The sequence below is a fragment of the Poecilia formosa genome, unplaced genomic scaffold (assembly GCF_000485575.1).
Source record: "Poecilia formosa unplaced genomic scaffold, Poecilia_formosa-5.1.2 Scaffold93, whole genome shotgun sequence".
Lineage (NCBI taxonomy): Eukaryota > Metazoa > Chordata > Actinopteri > Cyprinodontiformes > Poeciliidae > Poecilia > Poecilia formosa.
In genome coordinates, this window is record NW_006800032.1 from 2,034,856 (window position 1) to 2,056,139 (window position 21,284).

General features: G+C 40.5%; 1 protein-coding gene across 1 annotated transcript; it reads right to left on the reverse strand.

Annotated features, from left to right (window-relative positions):
- Window positions 1–6,454: 6,454 nt before the first annotated feature.
- On the reverse strand, window positions 6,455–20,169 carry LOC103142123 (uncharacterized). The gene is made up of 11 exons (XM_007558011.2): window positions 19,786–20,169; window positions 18,214–18,334; window positions 17,119–17,226; window positions 16,998–17,034; window positions 15,091–16,865; window positions 14,968–14,998; window positions 12,269–14,037; window positions 12,121–12,169; window positions 10,238–12,036; window positions 8,693–8,729; window positions 6,455–8,584 (listed from the first exon to the last, which is right to left on the reverse strand). The coding sequence occupies exons 1-11, from the start codon at window positions 19,878–19,880 to the stop codon at window positions 7,059–7,061; spliced, it is 7,347 nt and encodes a 2,448-aa protein (XP_007558073.1). The 5' UTR covers window positions 19,881–20,169; the 3' UTR covers window positions 6,455–7,058.
- Between the last annotated feature and the right edge of the window lie 1,115 nt (window positions 20,170–21,284).

Below are 21,284 nucleotides of genomic sequence, written 5' to 3' on the forward strand. Positions count from 1 at the left end.
ATGTAGTTTTACTGTCAGGCTGTGTAATGGTTCATTTCTCAGTCTCTATTAATTAGGCATGAACTTTTATCACATTCTCATGGTTTGATAATTCTGGGGGGAAAAAAAGAAGCAGCAACAATTATTCCTATAAATTGATAAAAGATTACTTTTTACGTAAAGGTTTCTATAAAAATGTATTAGTTTATTTTTTTTACTATTTTGATACACATAGTCAAACATATATCAGGTTTTCTTATGATTGCAAACATTTCCAAAGAGCCAAATTATATCTTTCTCTTTCTTGCAGACAAGATAAAAATGTTCTCTTACAGTCAGCTGACCAGCAGTGCACAGCAACAGGTGGTGCTGTATTACTTTGTGCTCCATACAGTTGGAGAATTTTCTGGGGACTCTTGGCATCTTATTTACGCTATAAATTGTATGAATAGTATAATAAAAAATAGTACTCCAGTTTTCAAACCATAACAACTTGATAGAGGTAACGAGACCATTCCTATTAACGTGACATGCAGTTTATCTGTTTTATTTTACATTGCATCCGAATCCAGAGCGGGAGAAGTGGTGAACAAAAGTACCGTTGTTGTTCCAAACACCAAACTCAGACAATGAATGTAGTCCGATCATAGATATACATGGTCGAGCCTTGTAGGGTTACCGAAACTCTCTAATAACTCCTATCATTAATGTCTTTTTTCATTTACTATTTAAAAAATATTTTTACATTTAGACTTTGTGGCATTTCTGGATTCTTTGAACACATACGAAACAAATGAACGAACTCAGGGACTCGGCTTTTCTAAATCGTCTTTACTTTCCTAAAAGCCCGTCGCAATGAGCAATTAATTACATGATGAACTCAAATGAGCTCGGTAATTTCCAGTCTAATGATTAGTATTTTTTAAAGTGTTTAGAAACTTCATAATCCATTTTATTTATGATTTCGGTTGTGTGTGTGTGTGTGTGTGTGTGTGTGTGTGTGTGTGAGTGTTTTTTTTTGTTTTGTTTTTTTTGCTTTTTGTTGTCGTGTTTCATCTTGGATGTTCAAAATGTCATATAGTTTCAGTGTTAAATGTTATGTACCAAATTAAAGTGCATTAATCTTTGAGAGGGCAAACTTGCATTATTCTGCCATGGTTGTTATATTAATTCAAAATGTTCAATGTTCTCAAAACTACAATATTATCATTTATTGAAATATTTTCTGGGACAATTTCTCATCCAGCAATATGTATTATCATAGCAGGCCAATTTTCAGATGTAATCAAGTTAAAAAATGTAAAGCTAATATAGAAACATAAATACAGATTATGCCAACTGAGATTAATTTTCTCCAAATTTTTCAAACCCAAGCTATTTGAAAATATAAAACGACGTTCTCGAGTTCCTCGCAGGACGATGCACATCTTTCTTTAATCATTTCGGACACCATATATAACAGTTACAGTATATGCGCCGTAATGCAGTGTGACAGGATATTGTGGTCCGTCCACATTTAGACACACAAACACTCTCTAACACATGTTCTGTTAAAAATCTTTTTTTTTTTTTTTAAAAAAAGGAGCAGAAAAGCTTCCTAATGTTACATAGCTTTCCTGCTCGGTCTGTTTTCCTCCAGTATTAACCAGGCTGTAAGCGATACGCCGCGGCTGCAGGAATGCGACGTATGGCTTTGGCTCAGGAAGTGACTGGAGCTGAGCTCTTGTCCAGGCCTTGACCTTGCAGCTTCCACTGCTGGCCTTTTGCGCCATCAGGGAGCGGCGGCGGCGGCAGCGGCGGGCCAGGTGTTGTCATGCTGCTTTTGACCAAAACAATCCCCCCCTCTTCCTCTGGGAACCCACCGCTGGCTTCAATACGTGTTTGCCAAACAGCTTTACAACAACTCCATATGCATGAACCTTGTTTAGAATACACAGGGCCAGCGTGGCGGGGGGGATGGTGTCAGGGAGGCTTGATGTGTTTTACATGGCAGTCGGCTGTGAATGGGCAACGAGGTCAGAGTGTGTGTGGGAGTTGTGGAGCTTCCAGCAGGACCAGGCCTGTCCACAGACTTTTTACACACAGGCTCTCCATTCCTGAGCTAGGATCAACATGCAGCCCCTTGATCTTCACATCTCACCTTCCAAGCAACACAGGAGATGTGAGGGGTGGCAGGGGGAGTGGGGGTTATTATAACGAAATAATTCACGTCATGGAGGAGCAGGCCCAGAACGGAGTTAAGATCGATAATCCTCGTCGAAGATGAAAACCAGCTTCGCGGAGATAATGTTACATTTGCATCGGAGTTTTTAAAACTGTCACTGCAGCCGAGGCTGGATTACTGGCGAACATGCATCAGTGTCTCTTAAACTTCAGCTCCAGCTCCACGGTTTGGAAATGTTCAAATACATTTTTAATCAGATGCGGTTTGATCCAGAGCTTCGAGTTTATTTTCAGCTGCGATGTCATGTAATTGAGACAAATACCCTCAGATGGGTGGATATTATTAAATCCCAAAGAAATATTTCAGAAACCAAAAAAATGTAAACTGCAATTTATTAGCCTTCAGTCAAACCCTTTATGTGTAACTGTATTTTAGTTTTGCTGAGGAACTGTTTGTGTTGCGCAAATGATTTAGAAGGTTTTCTGTGTACTAATGTCTGAGGAGGAAGAGGTTTAACAGCTCCAGGCTGTTGTCCCTGTAATCTCAAGAGGATCAAGCATAATATCATGAATGGGGCGGAGGACCCTCAGTTTTCACCCAGGAGGATCCCAGCCCGAATGGTGCACAGTTAGTTTCATGGCTTAGGATATATTCACAAAACCAACATAGAGGGTTGAAGAGAGTAGTCCATATTCATTGGAAAAATTAATTATCCGTAGGTTCAAATTTCAAAAGAAGAAGAAGAGTAGAACAGCTTACGGACCTAGTAATTTTTCTTAATTTAAAAAAACATTGTTTTCCCTTTAATGTTGTCAGTGCCCGCAATAAGAAAACCACAACAATAAACTAATAAACGAACATATTTCACTTTCTGACGAGGATACCTTCATCGTTGCCTGCTGTTCATCATCGGCCAAGCCCCCAGAAAACCGTAGATAATTCTCCTGTCAAATGAAAAGCAGGACTTTTCTTAAAAGCCATCATTTCTGGATTGAAGCAAGAGCTTAAAAGTGGGTTTTTCAAATGGAAACAGTCAGCGAACCGCAGCTGTAACAGCTAGCTTTCATTTAGCCTCTTATCTCTGATTCGTGCATGACACGTAGGCATGTGGATGTGCTGCCAGCTGGTTATTGACAAATAACAAGAACATTCTGGATCGGAGCTTAGGTTCAGATTGGGTTTCGAAATGTTTTTGCGGATCGCGGCTTAGTTTTGAGTGACGAGAGCCTCGCATTCACCAGGTGAAAATCCCCAAACTTTGTTGTGTCTGAAACCTCCACAGGAACAACAAGCGTCGTCCAGTCGTCGTCTCACACACATCATTATACACCCTCGTCATCTTTGTGCTTTGAGTATGGACAGATGGGGGTGCTTTTAAGTGACAGATGGGGGAAAGACTTCAGAACTCAACATGAGGTCCTTCACAAGCACTTCAGACTGAACTCCGGCACCATGCAGCCCATTTCAGACCTGTATCATCACTCAACAAATGCTTCTTGTAAACAAAAGCTGACATTGTGTTGCTACGATTGATATTTACATGCTAAATTAAAACGTTATGGGTGAAAATACTGTCTACATTCTTGATAGAGGAGTATTGGGATCAGTATCTTCCTGCCAACACGGTGCTGTTTACATCTCAGTGAGTCCAACTCGAGGTTTGAGGTCCCGTTGTCAGAGCATCAGTCATACAGGTCCTTCATCACAACGTACGACGACACCCTACTATGTCTAAAGGTGTTTCTGAAGAGGAGCAAAATGTGTCAAGTTCCTTGGGGGTTAGGATTGGCCATGAGGGGTGGGGAGACGACTCCAACCTTCTCAGACACTCCATTCATTTACAGCTGTCTCTGCTCCCACACTTCCTGCTAAACACAAAGCCGAGGAGCGACGGCAGGATCACTAATCTCGCCATCGACCGGGCCACTGGCTTCTAAACACCACGCTAGATAAATTGTGCAGATACATCTGGTTCTTGTGAATATTTACACTGTTAGACCGGAACACCAAAACATCCTCATAACGGATTAAAGCTTGGGTTTTTAAGGATTACAAAAGATTTGGACGTTCCTCTTCTGTATATTCACATTGCTCAGTGGAGACTTCTCAAGAGTCAAAAAATAACCGCTAACGGATGCGGATCCAGATCTAGGATTTGAAAGCAATAACTTTGGAGTTAGATAAACCTCGAGATCCCTCGTAAATCGAAAAACCTCTTACTGTCGATCCAGAGGGTAATTTATGCGATCCCATCTCACCAACAATACCTACACTATCCCTCACATTTCACTTACTGTTTCAAATCGTACAGTTTTACAACTGCAAATAAAAATGAAGTGTTTCTTGAGGGTACAATGAACAAGCTGACGTCTGAATAACTCAAACCAAAAGTTTTTCTGCTTGCTGACGGGTCTGCGTTGCGGTCTGTGCTGTCAAATCTCCCTGAAAGAGAACCTTGAAATGAAATCCATTTAAGCCCCTCTGTCTTTCCTGCAAGTGTAGTTAAATCCCAGCCGTGTATGGATATGATTACAAGACTGCCACGGCTCTTATATCAGCACAGGACCTTGACATTAAACAGGAAGCCTGCTGCAGAGGTCAATTATGGGAATGCCTTGTTTTGCTTAGAGAGGGAGGATGTGTTCTTCACGCTCAAACGCACAGGCCACACCTGAGATTTTACCTGTAGCAGCCTGAGCACAGACATTTAAAAAGGTCAACAAATACAGCACGGCCTGCAGATGTTTAGCTCCTGGTGGAGAGCAAAGAGCAGGGTTTATGAAAGGTTCACCGGGTTCAATTTTATTTTAAAGCCTTCTTAAAACAATTTTGATGTCAATTTATTAAAGTCACAGATCTGACCTAGTAACGTAGATGTCACTGTTGTAAAAGCCTCCTGCTTTTACATCTAAATTAGCTTACTTTAGCACGTTCCGACAGTACAGAAACGTCTAATAGTATTTAATTTAGTGCTGAACTCCCTGTTCTTGAGCCAACTTCAATAAAAACACATTCTCATGTCAAAGTACTCAGAGGTTAACGTAACAGAAATATTTTCTCTATGAACATTAAACTGAAATTTGTTGGGGGAGAAAATGGAAAAACAACGTTACAACTGTGACTAAACAAACTGAAGTGACATTCTTTATAAAAATCAGCGATGAATGAACAAACGCAAAAGATTTACCACTTACAGAAATGTAATTTGTAGCCTAATATTGATACCAAGGACCTTTTGGAAAATGTTTAATAATGGTTTTACACTTAGGTTATAGCCACTTCAGTTTGTACTAGAAAAAGATCAAGAACTTAACAAATAAAATCACTGTTTTCAATAGATTATAATTTTTAAACAGCCATGCAGGGTTTTTTTTTTTATTATTGCAATGCCTCCTTTTAGAACTGCAGGAATTCCTAACAAATGATTAACAGGAAAGGCAACGTCTAACAGCAGACCTGCAGAATACACTTATTCCTTAAATTACATATTAACTAACAGACAAAAGCGACAATGAATCACAGAAGAGATGATTTGCATCTCCAGCAAATACAGGTTAAACACGTCCCTCCCTCATACCGAGAACCAGAATGGCCTCCTGCTCGACTGGCAAATAAGTAGCAACTGTAAACTAAATATTTACACAGCATATAGAGATGAAGAATCCCAAATGTTTCCTCTGGACATATTCTTAGAGCAATAGGAAACAGACTCCGTCATTAACGAGGGAAATTAGCCCATTATTTTAGTCTTGTTTGATAAATCTGGTTATTATGTGAGGAAACGGCTTTATAGTTAAAAAGTATTCTTACTTTTTAATGCCTGTAGTTTGTTACAAGACAGTTTTGAATAGGTGCACTGCGCCACCTTGTGTTGACTTTCATATTAGCATACAGACTTCAAGACACTTCATTTAGTTTTTACTTAGAAACTGTGGAGTACTCATTACTTTTACAAGTTTAGAGACTACTTAAAGTCCAGAGAATACTTAATTATACTTATTTAGCAACCCAGAACAGGAATTAGAACAAATTTAGAATCCAGAAAAACTACTTAACTACTTTTTAGACTCTTTCCAACGAGGAAAGGAATTAGACCAGAGGATACTTACTTAAACTTATCTACCAACCCTGAATAGGAGTATCTAGTTTATTTACTTCAGATCAACAGATTCTTTCTTCTTCTTCTTTCCTTTGGTTTGTTAGTTTGTATTTCCCTTTAATTCCTGTAAAGCACTTTGTATTGCCTTGTTGCTGAAAATGTGCAATATAAATAAAATTACCTTTACCTTTTCATAGTCAACAATGAACATATCTTTTTGGATCATTTTATTATTGTTTTTTGACAAATATATATGAAGATTTTCCTATAAAGGAAACATTATTCTCAAAGATACGTTTACAGCAAAGTCATTCTCGCAAGGAGATGGCAAACACAGAAAATAATCAGAGACATGACAGAACTAACAGTTTCTATTTGTGCCAAGGAAATATAAGAGTGAGTCTTAAAAAATAAAAAGTTGGTAAAAGTGATTAAACTCAGTGTCGTTTCTGATTATGAGGGTAGAGGGGGCAGAAGATTCTCAAGTAAAACCAATGGGACAATGCTGACCATCTCAATTTCATGATAAGGGATAAAAATCAGTTTCTCATCAAGGCACAAGCACTGAGAACCATCACTGGGGCTTTGTGTTTTTCCATCATATTGGTCCCATTGGGAGATACAACTGTACAAACTACAAAGTGAAAGAAAGGAAATAACAGAGCATAGGATTGAAGGATGACAACCAACAAAAATTTAGTAATGTACAGGGACAATTGTCCGTGAAGGCTAAAACAGTCCTTTAGTTGGGGGGTACGAACGTCCACTTCCTCTCAAACACACTGCTCAAAGCTTCAACCAGAGGACCTGTAACCCCTACAGAGAATGGAGCTCAGAGAGGGATCTCTTCTCTTGGTGAATGAAGTCCTGCAGACTCCTTTTCCCCTGCCTGAAGTTGCTCTCCCGTCGCGAAAATGGCAAAATGACCTGAAGTCTGAGGAGCGTTTCAATATTACTAAAACTTCTGATCTGTGATGTCTTGAGCGTATCGAGCACAGTGGCTGGAAGGTAACCTGCCAGAGGATCCAACCATTTCTCCTTCCACGCCTTCATCTCAGAGTGAAGAGAGGACTGGTCTGGCAAGTCCTCCTTGTACAGGCGAAACACAAGACCACTAAGAATGCTGGTTTCCACTTTGAACATTGCATAAGGCACAATCTCCAGGCATCTTAAAGTATCCAGTACCTTGTCTGTGAAGAGGTCGTCAATTTCTGCTATCGAGTGCTCCACGACTTTCACGCTGACAGATTCTTTGTAAAAGTCACTCAGCGGCTCTAGAAGAACTGAATGCAACATCTGAACGTTTAGCTTAGAAGCCAAGGAGACCGTTTCCTCAAACCAGGACTTGTGATGGACGTCAATCTCGCTCTTCAGCTTACCAAGGGACGCTTTGAGATCAGGCAAGGTATTCACAGCAAGCAACATATCTAAAGGTTTACCTTGAAGAGACTGACTTAGCTTTTTAGTTAAGCTCAGGGCATTCTTCAGCACCACAGTTGAAAAGATAAACTCAAAGTTTCTGATCGCGTCAAAAAAATGTGACGCTTGTTGCTGGTCTGAAGTACTTCCCTCTCCTTTCAGCTCATTCAGGCAGAGCATAGCTGCTTCCAAAATTTCTACCATAACCTCATGCATATCATGACTCTTCTCCCAGTTCTTGATGAGTTTGTCTCTCAGCTCACAGGCCTTTGCCTCATCCTGCTGGAACGTCAACATGATCATGTCTTCCAGCATGTTCTGGCGTTCTACATCCTCTGTGAGCCAGTGTAATAATTTATCCATGAGGACGGATCCATTGGCTGCTTCTTCAGCAGGGGAGGATCTCGCCAGCCAAACATTGAGGGACAGAGCAGAGCTAACTGTTCTAATAGCCTGAGGGTATTTTGTTGCAATGGCTAAACTTACAGCCCTCATCTGAGCTCCTGCTTCACCAACACTTAGTGAGGCCTGTCCTCTGCAATACTCCATGTTGAGTCCCCACTTCTCAGACAGGGCAGTTTCTATGGCCTCGGAAAGGACATCAGAGTCCTCGGTGAAAGGGATGAAAGCCAGTGTTTCCTCACACTGGATGTCCTCTTTGTTTAAGTACCTGATGCACAATGGGATATAGAGCTCACCATCAATTTCAATAACTTGCTCAGTTATGACCGTGAAGAACTGAGAGTCCCAGAGTTCCTTTAAGATTTGTTCACGTAGCTGCGGCTCGTAGAAAGACACCGCCGTTCTAGGTCCTTCAGCTACCTTTTGAGTCATTCCCCTATCTGGTGCTTTCACCTCTTCATCTGCAGGTTTCTCTGCAACACTCGATTCTTGGGATTCTGCTGATTTCACATCGAGGTCCCCTAAATTTCAGTAAGAGAAAACAAAAGTTATACTCCTACCCTGAATTTAAACAGAACACAAAACTTGGTTGATAATGATGTCACCGAATAAGCAATACATCAACTTACTTCTGTCCAACTTCAGTCTTTGGAGAACTTTCATGACCTAAAATGAGTTGAAAACCTTAGTTATCTAGCATAGATAGCAACCACAGATTGTTCTCTTATCACTGCATTAGTCATATGAGCTCATTGTGAAAGTACTGTAATTTGTGCCTTGCATTTGAATGCTTCTTCTGGGTGAATACAACTTCAATACATTTTAAAGATTTTGGATTTATAGTGGATTTTATCTTTTTCTAAAAGCCTCCAATATATCAAAACTCTCCCATCCATTCAAGTTTTCCATTTCAGCACTCAATTTTACAAATGGAGTTTCCCCATCGGCCTTTCAGGGTTTTGGACAAAACATTGACCTACTTGGCCAGGGTTATTTCCACACATCTTGAAACATCAAACATTAAAGTTGATTTTAAGACAAACTTACTAAAACAGATTTGAAAAATCAGGATTGTTTAAAGCAAAATTAAATATTACTTTCATTTATCAGATTTTGGCAGTTTAAAGTCACAGTTGTAACTGCATTTTGTTGGTGAAAATGTTCAAAAATGGGAGTAACAATGCTTAGTTTCACATCTAAATCAGGTAAACTTTAACAAATCATAGGTTTTACGGAAGACAAATTGCTCTAGCTTTGGCGAGTGCTTGGGACACCCAACCCTGTCCAGGTTTCAACCACCTGACCTAAACTGGCAGCTCCGATAAAAAGGAAGTTAGTTAGGTTGAATAGGGTCCACCCCAGCCTGAACATGCTGAAACACCAGCAAGTTTAACATTTCTCTTTATTTCAGTTCCCTTTGGGAAAAATAAAGCATTTGAACTGAAATGAATAAGCAGAAAGCCTGCTCCAACATCAACACCTCTTAAATCTTGACTGAAAATTGCAGCTGTCCATGTGGACAAGCCAAATACATTCTGGATCAAAGTTTTATGGGCAGACAAGACGAAGATTTAGGCATCTGGCCACAACGTCAGGATGAATGTTTGAAGGATTAAAGACGAGGCTTTCAAACCTGAGATAACTGGACCAGCTGTTAAATATGGTGATGGTCCCAATGCCAATACTAGTGCTTGGATAGGTGGGTGGGAGAAATAGGAGAAGGCAGCCTTCCTCTTAATATTTCCACTTCACCTCAAGCAGCTAAATGGTTGAATTTTAGAGACAACTGGGTGTTCTACCATGACAGTAATCAAATACATAAAAACTAATTTTAGCCTGCTTTATCCAATTCAGAACCAATCTTTTGGATAATATGGACCTGGAAATCGGCGGATTACATTTAAAAGGTAGCTATGTGCCAAGATAAGAAGAGTAATCAAAGGTCTAAGCAGATCTTTGCCAGAATTGCGCTGATGGCAACAAAAAGCATATGGTTTCTCTCCAAACTTACCAAAATTAGACAGGGAGTGTATATGTATATATATCCGAGTCTATTTAAAACTACTGCAACCAATTCTCATTTATAAAATTTAAAGTTTATATTATTAAGACATTCAATATTTTTCATTAGTATAGTTAACTGGCTAAAACATCCATGTGACAAGTGAACGTACCTGGGACAGACATGGAGTGCTCTCTGGATCAACCTCCATGCACATCTCAATGACTTCTGGGAGTCTCTGCAGTGTTGTGGAGTGCAACAAAAGCATCACTTGACTGATCCGGCTGCCTCTGCATGTGGTGTTTTTAAACAGATCCCTCATTGAGTTCAGAGTGGTCTTCATCAGGTCACACTCCATACTGACACTCGGCAACACAGCAACCAGTCTGAGCAGTAAGGTAACGGTTGGGTGGCTTTTGGACTCTGGATGAACAAGTGCTTCAGCGATAGATGTTGGAAGAGCACTATCTTGGTATTTCTCTCTCCAGACAGCAGCCCAAGCGTTAATTTCCTGCTCAGCCATGTCAGGCTCAGGAAGATCTGCAAGGTAAAGGCTGAAAGGCTTGTCTGTGGCCTCTGAAAGTATGGGTTGTGGATTGCAAGAAGGAAGCAGTGACAGGACAGACAGAGCCTTTAAATGGTTTTCTGAGAAGCAATACTTCATCTCCTCGATCAGATTATGGAGTAGTGGAATACTCAGGTTTTCTACATAGTAAATCTCTGGGGAATCATAGCTATTAACTTCCTCTGAGAAGCACACTTGTTCAGGAGCCACCTTGGTCGCTAACTGGAATGCCTGTTCAAACCAAGTGGTGTGCACAGAGCTCACATTTTTTAACATTTTCTCAAGAGTTGCTATGATGGAAGGGATTTTTTCCACCTCGCAAAGGATGTCAGCAGGGTTTCCGCAGCGGAAAACGGTGCTGCAGTTACGAAGAGGTGCACAGGCGTTCTTCAAAATCACAAGAGTGACGATGAAATCCATGTTCCTCAGAGCAGCAGACAGAACCTGAGCATGCATCGACTTGGCGCCTGTGGCACTAGAGCTAACAGCATCCAAGCAGCTGAGTACGCCCTCTAATGTATCAGCAAGGATATCAAAAAAGTCCTCCCGTTTTTTCCACCTTGAGCAGCAAGTTTCTGGAATTTCCTCTAAAGCCTCTCTTGGCATGTTTAAAAGCCCATCAACAGCCTCTGCCAACTGTTCCTCTAGATCAGGAGATTGGTCGAAGAACAGCAGCAGGTCTTCTGTGATGTCCAGCATTTTTGCCACAGAAGGACAAGGCACACTACTGGCCAACCAATGAGCGAGACCGCAAGACTCACTGGGCGTAACAATACAGAGCGGATAGTTATTGAGGAAATCTAGAGACATCTTCTTCAGGCTTTGATAACCTGGACCTAAATGCATGAATGCTTGGCCTCGGCACTTCGACATGGGCAAGCCCCAGTCTTCAGTAAGAATCTTTGCAAGGTTACTTGCTTGCCTGTCAACGTCGCCATTTTCATTAAATGGTAAGAATCCAATCAGTTCCACTTTTGGAGTAGATTCGCCAACGAAACGAGTGAAAACAGGTAGGTAGGTTTTGTTAGTAACTTTAACAGGTTTATCGGTGATCAGGGAAAAAAATGGAGACTCCTGTATTTCTTTTAGTATGACATCTCTGATTCCGTTTATGAGGAGGTTCTCCATTTCGTCATCACTAATCCATGGTATGCTTTTGCCTTCACTTCCAAACCAGTGGCACAACTTCAGCTCCTGAACAAGAGGTTCTCGGTCTTCCTCAGAGAGCTCACAGAGACTGCGTTTCTTTTTCCCCAGGAGTGCTGCCAGCCTAAAAACTGTAGCCAGGCTTTGACGGTTGTCTCCTGTGAGCCCATTCTCATCCGTGGCTTTCATTTCTTGGATCTGCAACTTCTCAGGAGACTGCTGAATACTGAGCTCCCCAACTTCGTCCTTGACCATGTCAACTAAATACATCAAGGAAAATGGTTAGAATTACCAGAAAAACAGGCAAAAAACTAAATTATAAAAATAATATCTTTACTGTTTACCTTCCATGTTATTTTCAGAGTTCTTGATGAGACTCTTTGATTCCTTGTCCTACAAGAATAGCAAAATAATCTTATTAAATTAAACAAGGCTGTAGAGTAAAAAACAGAACGGTGACTCTACGTCACAGTAAAGAATAGGGGTACGTACCAAACAGATGCCCTCCAACGCTTGTGGCGTAACCTTCAAACACTGGCTGACCATACGGTCCAGGTCCCTGCTGAAGTCTGTGCTGACGTAGAGCATAGCCAAACACACAGACCTGTCTTTGGGATACGTGCTTCTCAAGTAGTCCTGGAATTTCTTGTGGCGCATTACAACACCACAGTCCTCTAGCGTGGTGCTGGGAAGGACAGACATGATCCTCAGCAAGGCATTGATGTTCCCAAAGTACTGCATGAGCGGCAGGCGTAACGTGTGAAATATGGAGCTTGGGATAGTCACGGATGCCACCTTAGTCTTCCATGTTACTCTCCAACAACAGAGCTCTGTGAAGAAGTTGTCTGCATCAGGGAGGTCGCTGCTATAGAGAGGCGGCTTTGACTTCAGGCTCTCGAACATGTAGCTCACTGTGACTGAGCAGGGAACAAGGGAGAGGAAGTTCAGAGCTTCTTTGTGGTCATCTGAAAAATGATCCTTTACGGCATTGATGAGGTTATCTACGAGGGGCACACTCAGGCAGTCTTTGTAATATGTGGCTGGCTTTATCAAGCCATCTTTTGGAAGAGAGTTGTCAGGCACTTCGATCTGTACTCTAAGGCTCTGTGCTATCGCACAAGCCTCATCAAACCAGTTCTGGTGGAACAACTTCATATTGGTTTTCACTCTGTTCAGAGTGGCCACGATACCACTGATTTGGCAAAGCTGGGATGCCGCACTGAACTGATCCTTCTGGATACCTGCGCTGAGCTCTCTGGTGAAGGAGGAAGCATTCTTCAAGACCACCATGGAAATTATGAAATCAAACTCCATGACTTTGCGCAGATGGACTGCGGCTTGTTCAGAAACAGAGAGCTTCCATCTCTGTGGGTTGTTCTTGATCTTCTCCAGACATTCGCTTAGGGGCTCGAGCATCTGCACAAACACCTCATAAGAGTCATGCTTCTCCTGCCAAACAGTGCAGAACTGCCCCTGTAACTCTTGGACCTTTTCGTAGCTCTCTCTCAGGCCATATGCTATCACATGGTCAAGTTGTTTCTCTAGAGCAGCACTGCTCCCAAAAAATGTCAAGATTTCTTCAAATGTATCCAGGGCTCTTTTAACAGCAGGCACTGGGATTGATTTAGACCACCATGTGTTGAACGAATAAGCAGAACAATGTGTGCTGATAGCGAGCGGATACTTCTCCTGCACTTTGCAGGCAAAGGCTTTGAGCTTGTAGGAAACATCACCAGAGCCAAGGTAAGCTTGACCTCTGCAGTTACCTAAATCCAGGTGCCAGTCCACAGTTATTTTTTGCAGAAGACTTTGCACCATGACGTCACATTCCAGATCTGCCTCAAGAAATCCTACCAACTCTAAGCGCATGACATCAAAACTGTCAACAAACCTAATGAAGATCGGGAGGTATTCTTTTTCTCCCAGTTTCACAACACGGTCAATGATGAGGGAAAAAAACGAACTCCCCACCTCGGTGAGGATCCCCTCCCTGACTGCATTCTCACACACTGTGAGAACTTCCTTCATTTCAGACTTGGTCACATACTCCACCTCTCCATCCTGAGCAGGACATGCATCTGCGTGCAGCTTGCTGTGACTGCTGTAGGCAGCCACCACTGCAGCCTGCAAAGCAGATTTAAGAGCTTCCCTATCAGTCTCTGCACATTTCATCTCCACGAGCCTATCAGCATCCATCTCTAGATTTATTCGCTTCAGTTCTTCCTCAGCATCCTTCTCAGCGTGGTTTCCATGGACAGTCACTGAATCGAAAGATGAGATTGGACCTTGGTGAGATTACAGTGTTATTGATAAAGAAGAAATCCATTGCAAAGTAAATTACAGATAATCTCAAATGACCCCTAATCGAGTCTTAATAACGACCATTGTTTAAAAAATAAATAAATGAAAGAACTGCTTAAAATCCAGACATGAGAGAAAAAATTTCACGTTTTATATGTCTATATTTATTTATTTATTTATCCCATCTTATATTTATTTGGACTTTGAATTCAGGTAAACTCTATGACAGATTATTAGAGTCTTATTTTATTTTTATTTTTTTTACTACAAGAATAACATCACAACCAGAATACAGTCATAATATCAGTGGAATGAAGTAGTAATTTTATGAGAACTCAAAAAATGAAAATAATAATAAAAAAAATTATAAGAAATGTTCAGCATCTTGTGAAGTTATACTTTTTTACATAAGTTTTATGAGTAAAGCCTAACACTTAATAGAAATAGTTTTAATACATCAGCATAAAATTTTTTCCTTGTAATTTTAAGATACATTTCTGGTAAAATTGTGTCTTTATTCTGCGAATATGATTACTTTATTTCCATAATTAAACAAAAATTCTCATAGCTTGGCCCTCATACTGGGTCTTACAACTCCCAGAAGAGTAGATTGGAGGAAAAAAAGCCACTTTTTTATAATAATTTTGTCATTTGTAATTTCTTTTTGTTCGCTTTTTTTTTTTTAAAGAAATGTAAGCGAGTAGGTTTTTTATATTAAAATTTGGAAAATGGATCTGGTATGACATCTCAGCCTTTTCCAGACTTAGTGTATTTGTAACAAAATTCATTAAGAGTGAAATTAATTTACGGTTTCAGGCTTAAATGCACCAATGTCAATTTGATGAACTTTAAGATTGTGTTAGAATTGCAACTAAATTGCTTGAAATTACCTTGTGAAGGGTTCTCTGTTATGGCATCGTCCTGTAAAACAGCAAAACAAATGCACTTTAACTCATAATGAACAGTAACCTTCTACATGCCGTCTTGTATTCAGCCTGTGTTTATCTGCTCACCATCTGCAGCAACTTCAGGATGTCTGGATGCTTCTCGATGTATGACTCCACCATTTTTTCCACACTAAAGTGCACGTCCTGGTTCACGTACACAAATGCCATGTTGCACTGTCTTTGTTCCTGCGGAGTGGCTTTCAGATAGAAATGACATCGCTCCAGTACCATGTGGTACTGTCCGTACACATCCGCCTCCGCGTTTACACACGGAACAGTCCCCAACACCCTCAGCAAGCTCTGCACATTTGGGTAAAACCCGATATCTGGAATTTTGAGGGTAGCAAACACCGTGGTTGGGAGGATTCTCCGCTTGCTTGCGTGCCTCCACTTCACCTCCCAGCATCCCAGCTCTTCGTAGAATGTGTCGGGACGTGCAAGGTTGTTCAAGTTGGCATCGGCTACTTTATCCCTGCGAATGCTGAAATTGTGATCAGCCATGTAAGACGGGACCAACGAGAGCCATCGGAGAATCCTCACCATCTCGGTGCTGAACACTCTCTTCACTTCTGCAACGAGGTACTGCAAGATGGGCCTACTCAGAGTCTCTCTGTAGAAGTCCTCCAGGGGGGTCTCGTTTGGGTCCACTTGGGCCATTTCTGGTTTAGTGATCTCCACGCCCAGTTTCTTTGCTCGGCCGACTGCATCAGAAAACCATTTCCTGTGAAATATTGCTAGCTCTTGTTGGTATTTGCTGACCAGCTTTAAGGCATTGGAGATAGTATACTGCAAGGTACTGCTGATGCTTATTATTCCCCTGAGACTGGAGTTAAGTATGCTCACACAGCAGAGTGTGTTCTTCAGAACGACGAGTGTGATGATGAAGTTAAAGTTCTTTAGAACCGGCTTGAGCTTGGCCATCTGTTCGGCCGTTTCTTCATCCACCTTCGAAATTATCTCATTGATGCAGGTAAGGAATGGCTCGAGGATTTCTAGCATGGTCTGGAAGGCGTCAGTGCCATATTCCCAAATCCCACTGAGAGCAGCTTTGATCCGGTCAACTTCACCCTTTAAATGCCCATATGTCATCTGGATCTTTCCATCCAATCGTTTGCTCAGCTCTGGGATTCGTCGGAGTAATAATGCCACTTCCTGCACAGTATCTGCAACCTTCTGAATGGAGGGCACGGGCATGCAGCGGATGATCCAAATGTTGAACGCATACGGGTCACTTGGGGAGAGCACTACTTGTGGAAACTCTTGCAGGATTCGGCAGGTAAGATCCCGCATTTTCTGACACATGCTTCCTGTGGAGAGATAACTGAGTCCTCGACAGTGCTCCATCCTCAAACCCCATTTATTTCTCAGCTCAGAAAGGAGCATGTAGAACAGATTCTCTGCATCCAAGTCGCACGGCAAGAAGCCAATCAGGTGCTTCTGGGGGAAACCTGCAATCGTTACCGACCGGATGAAAACCGGAATCTGCTCCTTTCCCTCTATGTTCGTCACGTCCTGGACAAGAATGGAGAAGAATCTCGACAGTCTGAGGCTGTTTTGGATCTCCTCCTGCATGAAGTGTTCGCCGAATTGCAGGATTTCCTTTTTGTCTATTTTCTCGACACAGATAGGATTATGAGCCCGCTGACCCCGCACACTGCCAATTGGTTCATCCGCGCTGCTGTTTGCCCCATTGATGCTGAATCCCGTCAAAGCCAGGATTTCCTTAAAGTAAATCTTCAGAGTTTCTTTTGCTTTTGAGATGGCTACATCCTCTTGAATTTGGCTTTCCTTTTGAGGTACTTCCATTTCTGTCAGCTCTTCTTTCACATCTGGTGCATTTTCTGGTGTGAAATAATAATAGAAGCATAACAGAGAAGCTGAAATGATTGTACAAACTCATCATCTTTTAATGCAGCGACATGTTTTTGGGATAAAATCAAGAAATTAAATTTCCAGCAAACTGAATAAGTTACCTTTTGATTTCTTTACAACAGCAGCTTCTTCTCCTGACTGGATAAGGACACATTTGATCATTAGGGTTTTTATGCTCAAATTCCAAAAGGACTCATTTTAAACACTAAAATGTATACTTACTGGGTCTCTGGCTCGCTTCCTGTTACATGATTCATGTTGAGTCACAGGAGCAGTAGAGTCAAATATGGTAGGAACAGCATCTTCCTTTAACACACAGCTTGATGCAGTCTGAAAAAAAAAGAGATTTTAAATGTTAATTGTTACGTGCATAATGAAGATTCTCTGGTATTTTGAACATCTTATTAAATTACTCACAGTTTTTAGGATAGTATATAAAGTTAATAAACTTTCACCCAAAGTTAAAGATTTTTTGTACAGTTTAGTCACACTGCTAATGCAATGTAACTTTAGTGTTAAGCAGTGAGTAGAATCCCCACAAAAAAATTATAAACATCACCAAACAATATTGGGTTTTATCTGTTGAACACATTTAGACCTGATGCAACACGTAGGTGGTTCTGTTCAGACTGCAAACCTTTTACATGCTGGTTTAACGTCGTAGCTGCTGAGAAATAAACAAATAAACCAATAAAGTCAACCAAGTCCCAGGAAAACGTGCTAACACTAACTCTGTTATTCCTGGTAGATTTGTCATCATAATGAAAAGAGCTTAAGAGTAAGTGGTAAATACCACTGTGGCTACAGGTGACTACAGCATGTTCGTTTACATTAGCATGCATTGGTAAAATTAATAATTCAAACAATAGTGCAGTCTACAAATGTAAAGACTGCACAGAAAATGAATTAAGCAACCTGCAGAACACTGCAGAACTAAAATGACTACAAATGACAACACACCAATCTGGTTGGGCAGGTGACAGACAGTCTCTGTCTTCTGGTTTCGTGGCTCATAAACTCCCTCATGCAAGATCCTCTTAATCTTTCCCGATCTGTCGGAAAAAAAAAATCTACTCTGGCTCTAATTCACCTCATTGTTTACTTTTCAGCATAAAGCTATTAACCTTGTACTGGTTCAGGTTGCTTCCTCCTGCTATGCTGCCCCCTAGTGGCTGCGTAGTTTGAGTATTCAGCTACTACAGCTTCCCAGTCATGCATTAAGTTGATTTTCCACAAACACAGTTACCGCGTCAAGAATTGACACCAGCTTCATTCGTCTCTAACTGCTGACAGGACGAGCTCAGGTTTGACTCTTACCTGTTGCTCAATCATGGAGGGCTCAAAGTGTTTTGCACAAACTTTGTACAGCTTGTGCAACTCCTCTGGCGGCTGCGATGCCAAATCCTGGCGATGGCAGTTGATCAACCATTGCTGGCATCTGAGAAATAAAGGAGATAAATAATGTCATTAAATAGCCTGCCGACCACAGACTCAGGAAAAAAAGCAAAACAAACAAACCAAAAAACCCCCCCAAAAAACAACAGTAGTAATAATTTCTCTAAAATCTCCTTTGCACCAAGCCACCATGACTCTGTGTGCTCTTTATTCCATCTTTCCAAGCATGTGATGAATTAAAAGTTGCATGCCCAATCTGACTGATTTCCCCCAGATTATTTAGTCTGGACAACCTTTGATTGAAAAAACAAACAAACAAACAAAAAAACAAACAAACATGGAACATGGCTCATGTCATGCTTTTGCTGCTGAGAATATAACTTGGCAATACAATTTCTGAAATTAACTGTATTTTAATATGTGAGATCCTTTTTATACTTTGGATTTAGCATGAATTACATACCAGTTTTTCTGTAAAATATTTCAGGTTTAGTTTATTGGGGTGAATGTACAAGTAAAATAAAGTAAGCAAAACAAACAAAAATTACAATGAAAAAAAACTTTTGAATTTGTATTTTAAAATTTTTACTGTTTGTGTCCCATGGCAACTTCCAATTTTATTTTGGCCCACATGCCCAAACGTGTGGACACCAGTGCTATAGATAATTTGATCCTTCTTTTTTGGCGTGTTAATAAAAAAAATCGATATCCTGATTTGTTGCATTTTGACAAACTAGAGGTTCCACAAATATTAATTTAGATCGCAAATAGATTTTACGTATTTTTAAACTTTGAACAAAAACTGATCAAAGGTAACCCAGATTACTGGAAAGCTGTGGAATAACCCTTTACTCAGCCTGCGCGTACCTGGGAGATGGAGAGATTTCAGCCGGAAGACAAACCATATAGATATCTCGAAACAGAAAGCAGTTTTTTCTTCTTCAACATAAAATTAGTCACAATTAGTCACTATAGCGTTATTATCGCCAGTCATCTCTAACTGCACAAGTTAAACTGTGCAAACTTAGCTTTTCACACTTGCAGTAGAATTTATATAACTAAGCATGTTATTAAAACCGCAACGCCAAAACACTGCTACTCGAGATGTGTTCTTGCCAAACTGCCCCCATGTCAGCCCGTGATGCCCCTGTGGACTGTCTGTTGATCCGACAGCCATTTACACATTTGTAGGGAAAAAAAGACTCCATTACGGCTATTTTCCTTGAGATTCATCAATTAATCAAAGTCAGGCATGACCTCTTATGAAACAGCCCTGGAAGTCAATAACGGCTAACAAACGTGTTTGTTTCACACGGACTTTTCTTTTAAGAGTAACATGAGTCTGCGCCATTTTCCACAGAGTTGTGTCACTATTAGCTAACATGATGTAAAGCTAACCCCATCGCTAACAGTCCAGGGCTAACACATTCATTTTGCAAGCTATACGCGGCTTATTTCTGCTCAACTTTTGCACGAAATGAGACGAATCCTTACCGCTCCGGATCCAAAGGGAAGCTGAAAAGCGGAGTGGTGTTTTCGGACCCCTGCTGCTGGTAATCACAGTTCGCTGCAGCGCAGCAGTCAGTCATTTTGGACTGTAGTGTAGCTAGCAACTTAGCTAGCTTAGCTGGCGGTTGCAAGCTGGTAAGCCCACTAAAACCAAACTCTGTCTACAGAGCCATACCTTGGACATAAAATGCAAGCAACACCTTATAATTTCTATTGTACTTTCGTCTAGTGCCTCTTTGGTAAACTAAAAACCGACTAATTCCATGCTTTCCGAAGTTGAAGCTGCGAGCTAAGCTAACAGTGGCCGAAAGCGTGTTGTCCTATCAACCAGGAACTAGTATATGCTATACCATTAGTTCACCAGCAGAGGGCGGAATGGGACAGATAGCTTTCTGTTTTATAAACGCACTCTGCAACAGATACGGCTTTGTGATTATTCATTTACATCTTGTAAATAGTAACACGTAGTATTAGGGCCACGCTAAGAAAATTATAAGAAAAATGAGAGAATAAAGTCACATTACGAGAATAAACTCGTAAGAGATTAAAGTCATACGATTGCAGTAATATTACCACTTCTCGTATTATTGACCTTATTCCCGAAATATTATAACTTTATCCTCATATTATTACGATTTCATTGTCGTGTTACTTCGACTTTATTCTCGTAATATTATGACATCATTTCGGGGGGTTTTTCTTTGTTTTTATGGTCCTAATACGCCATCGTAAAAAAAGAGCCCTTTTGTATTTTGATAATCACATTGACTCTCCTAATATGGCTTCAATATTTATTTCAATATGTTGTTTAAAATATATATATCAGCAGTTGAACATCTGCTTCTGATCTAATGTGAAGGCTTTATGACCCTTACTTCATCACTGCCAGTTGAGAATATATTTATTGTTGCAATAAACCATAAAATAAGGCAGTGATTTTCATTAAATTGAACTGTGGAAATGCTTCTTATAAGCGAAATCTAGATTTCAACATTATCATTCCACATAAAATCACTGAAGTTTTTGACTAGTTCATTTTATCCACACATTGACTTTTTTTGCACTGATTTGAAAGAGAATAAAAACAGTTCTGTAACATTTTCCTGTCTTCTAGCAAGATTTTAAATAAAATACAAACCAACACTGGGAGAAAACTGTTTAAGGCTGCTAAAGAGTTGAGACATGAACACACAGCATTAGCTGTAAACATACAGCATTATAATTGTAAGGTTTAGGTCAACATATTATGTGTTAGTATGGCAAAAGTTTTGTTTACATGCACTCCATTCAATTTGACTGAGGTTGAGTTGTTTAGCAAATAGTTAGCAGATGTGAAAAGTTAGTAGTTATTGCCAAAATACTTAGTGTGATAAGAACCACACTGAAATATGGTTCTACAAAGTATTGAGACGAGGAGGTTGTATTTTATAAATACAAACACCACTTCCCCAATATCCTCTTTATAATTACTCTTCCCAGTATGT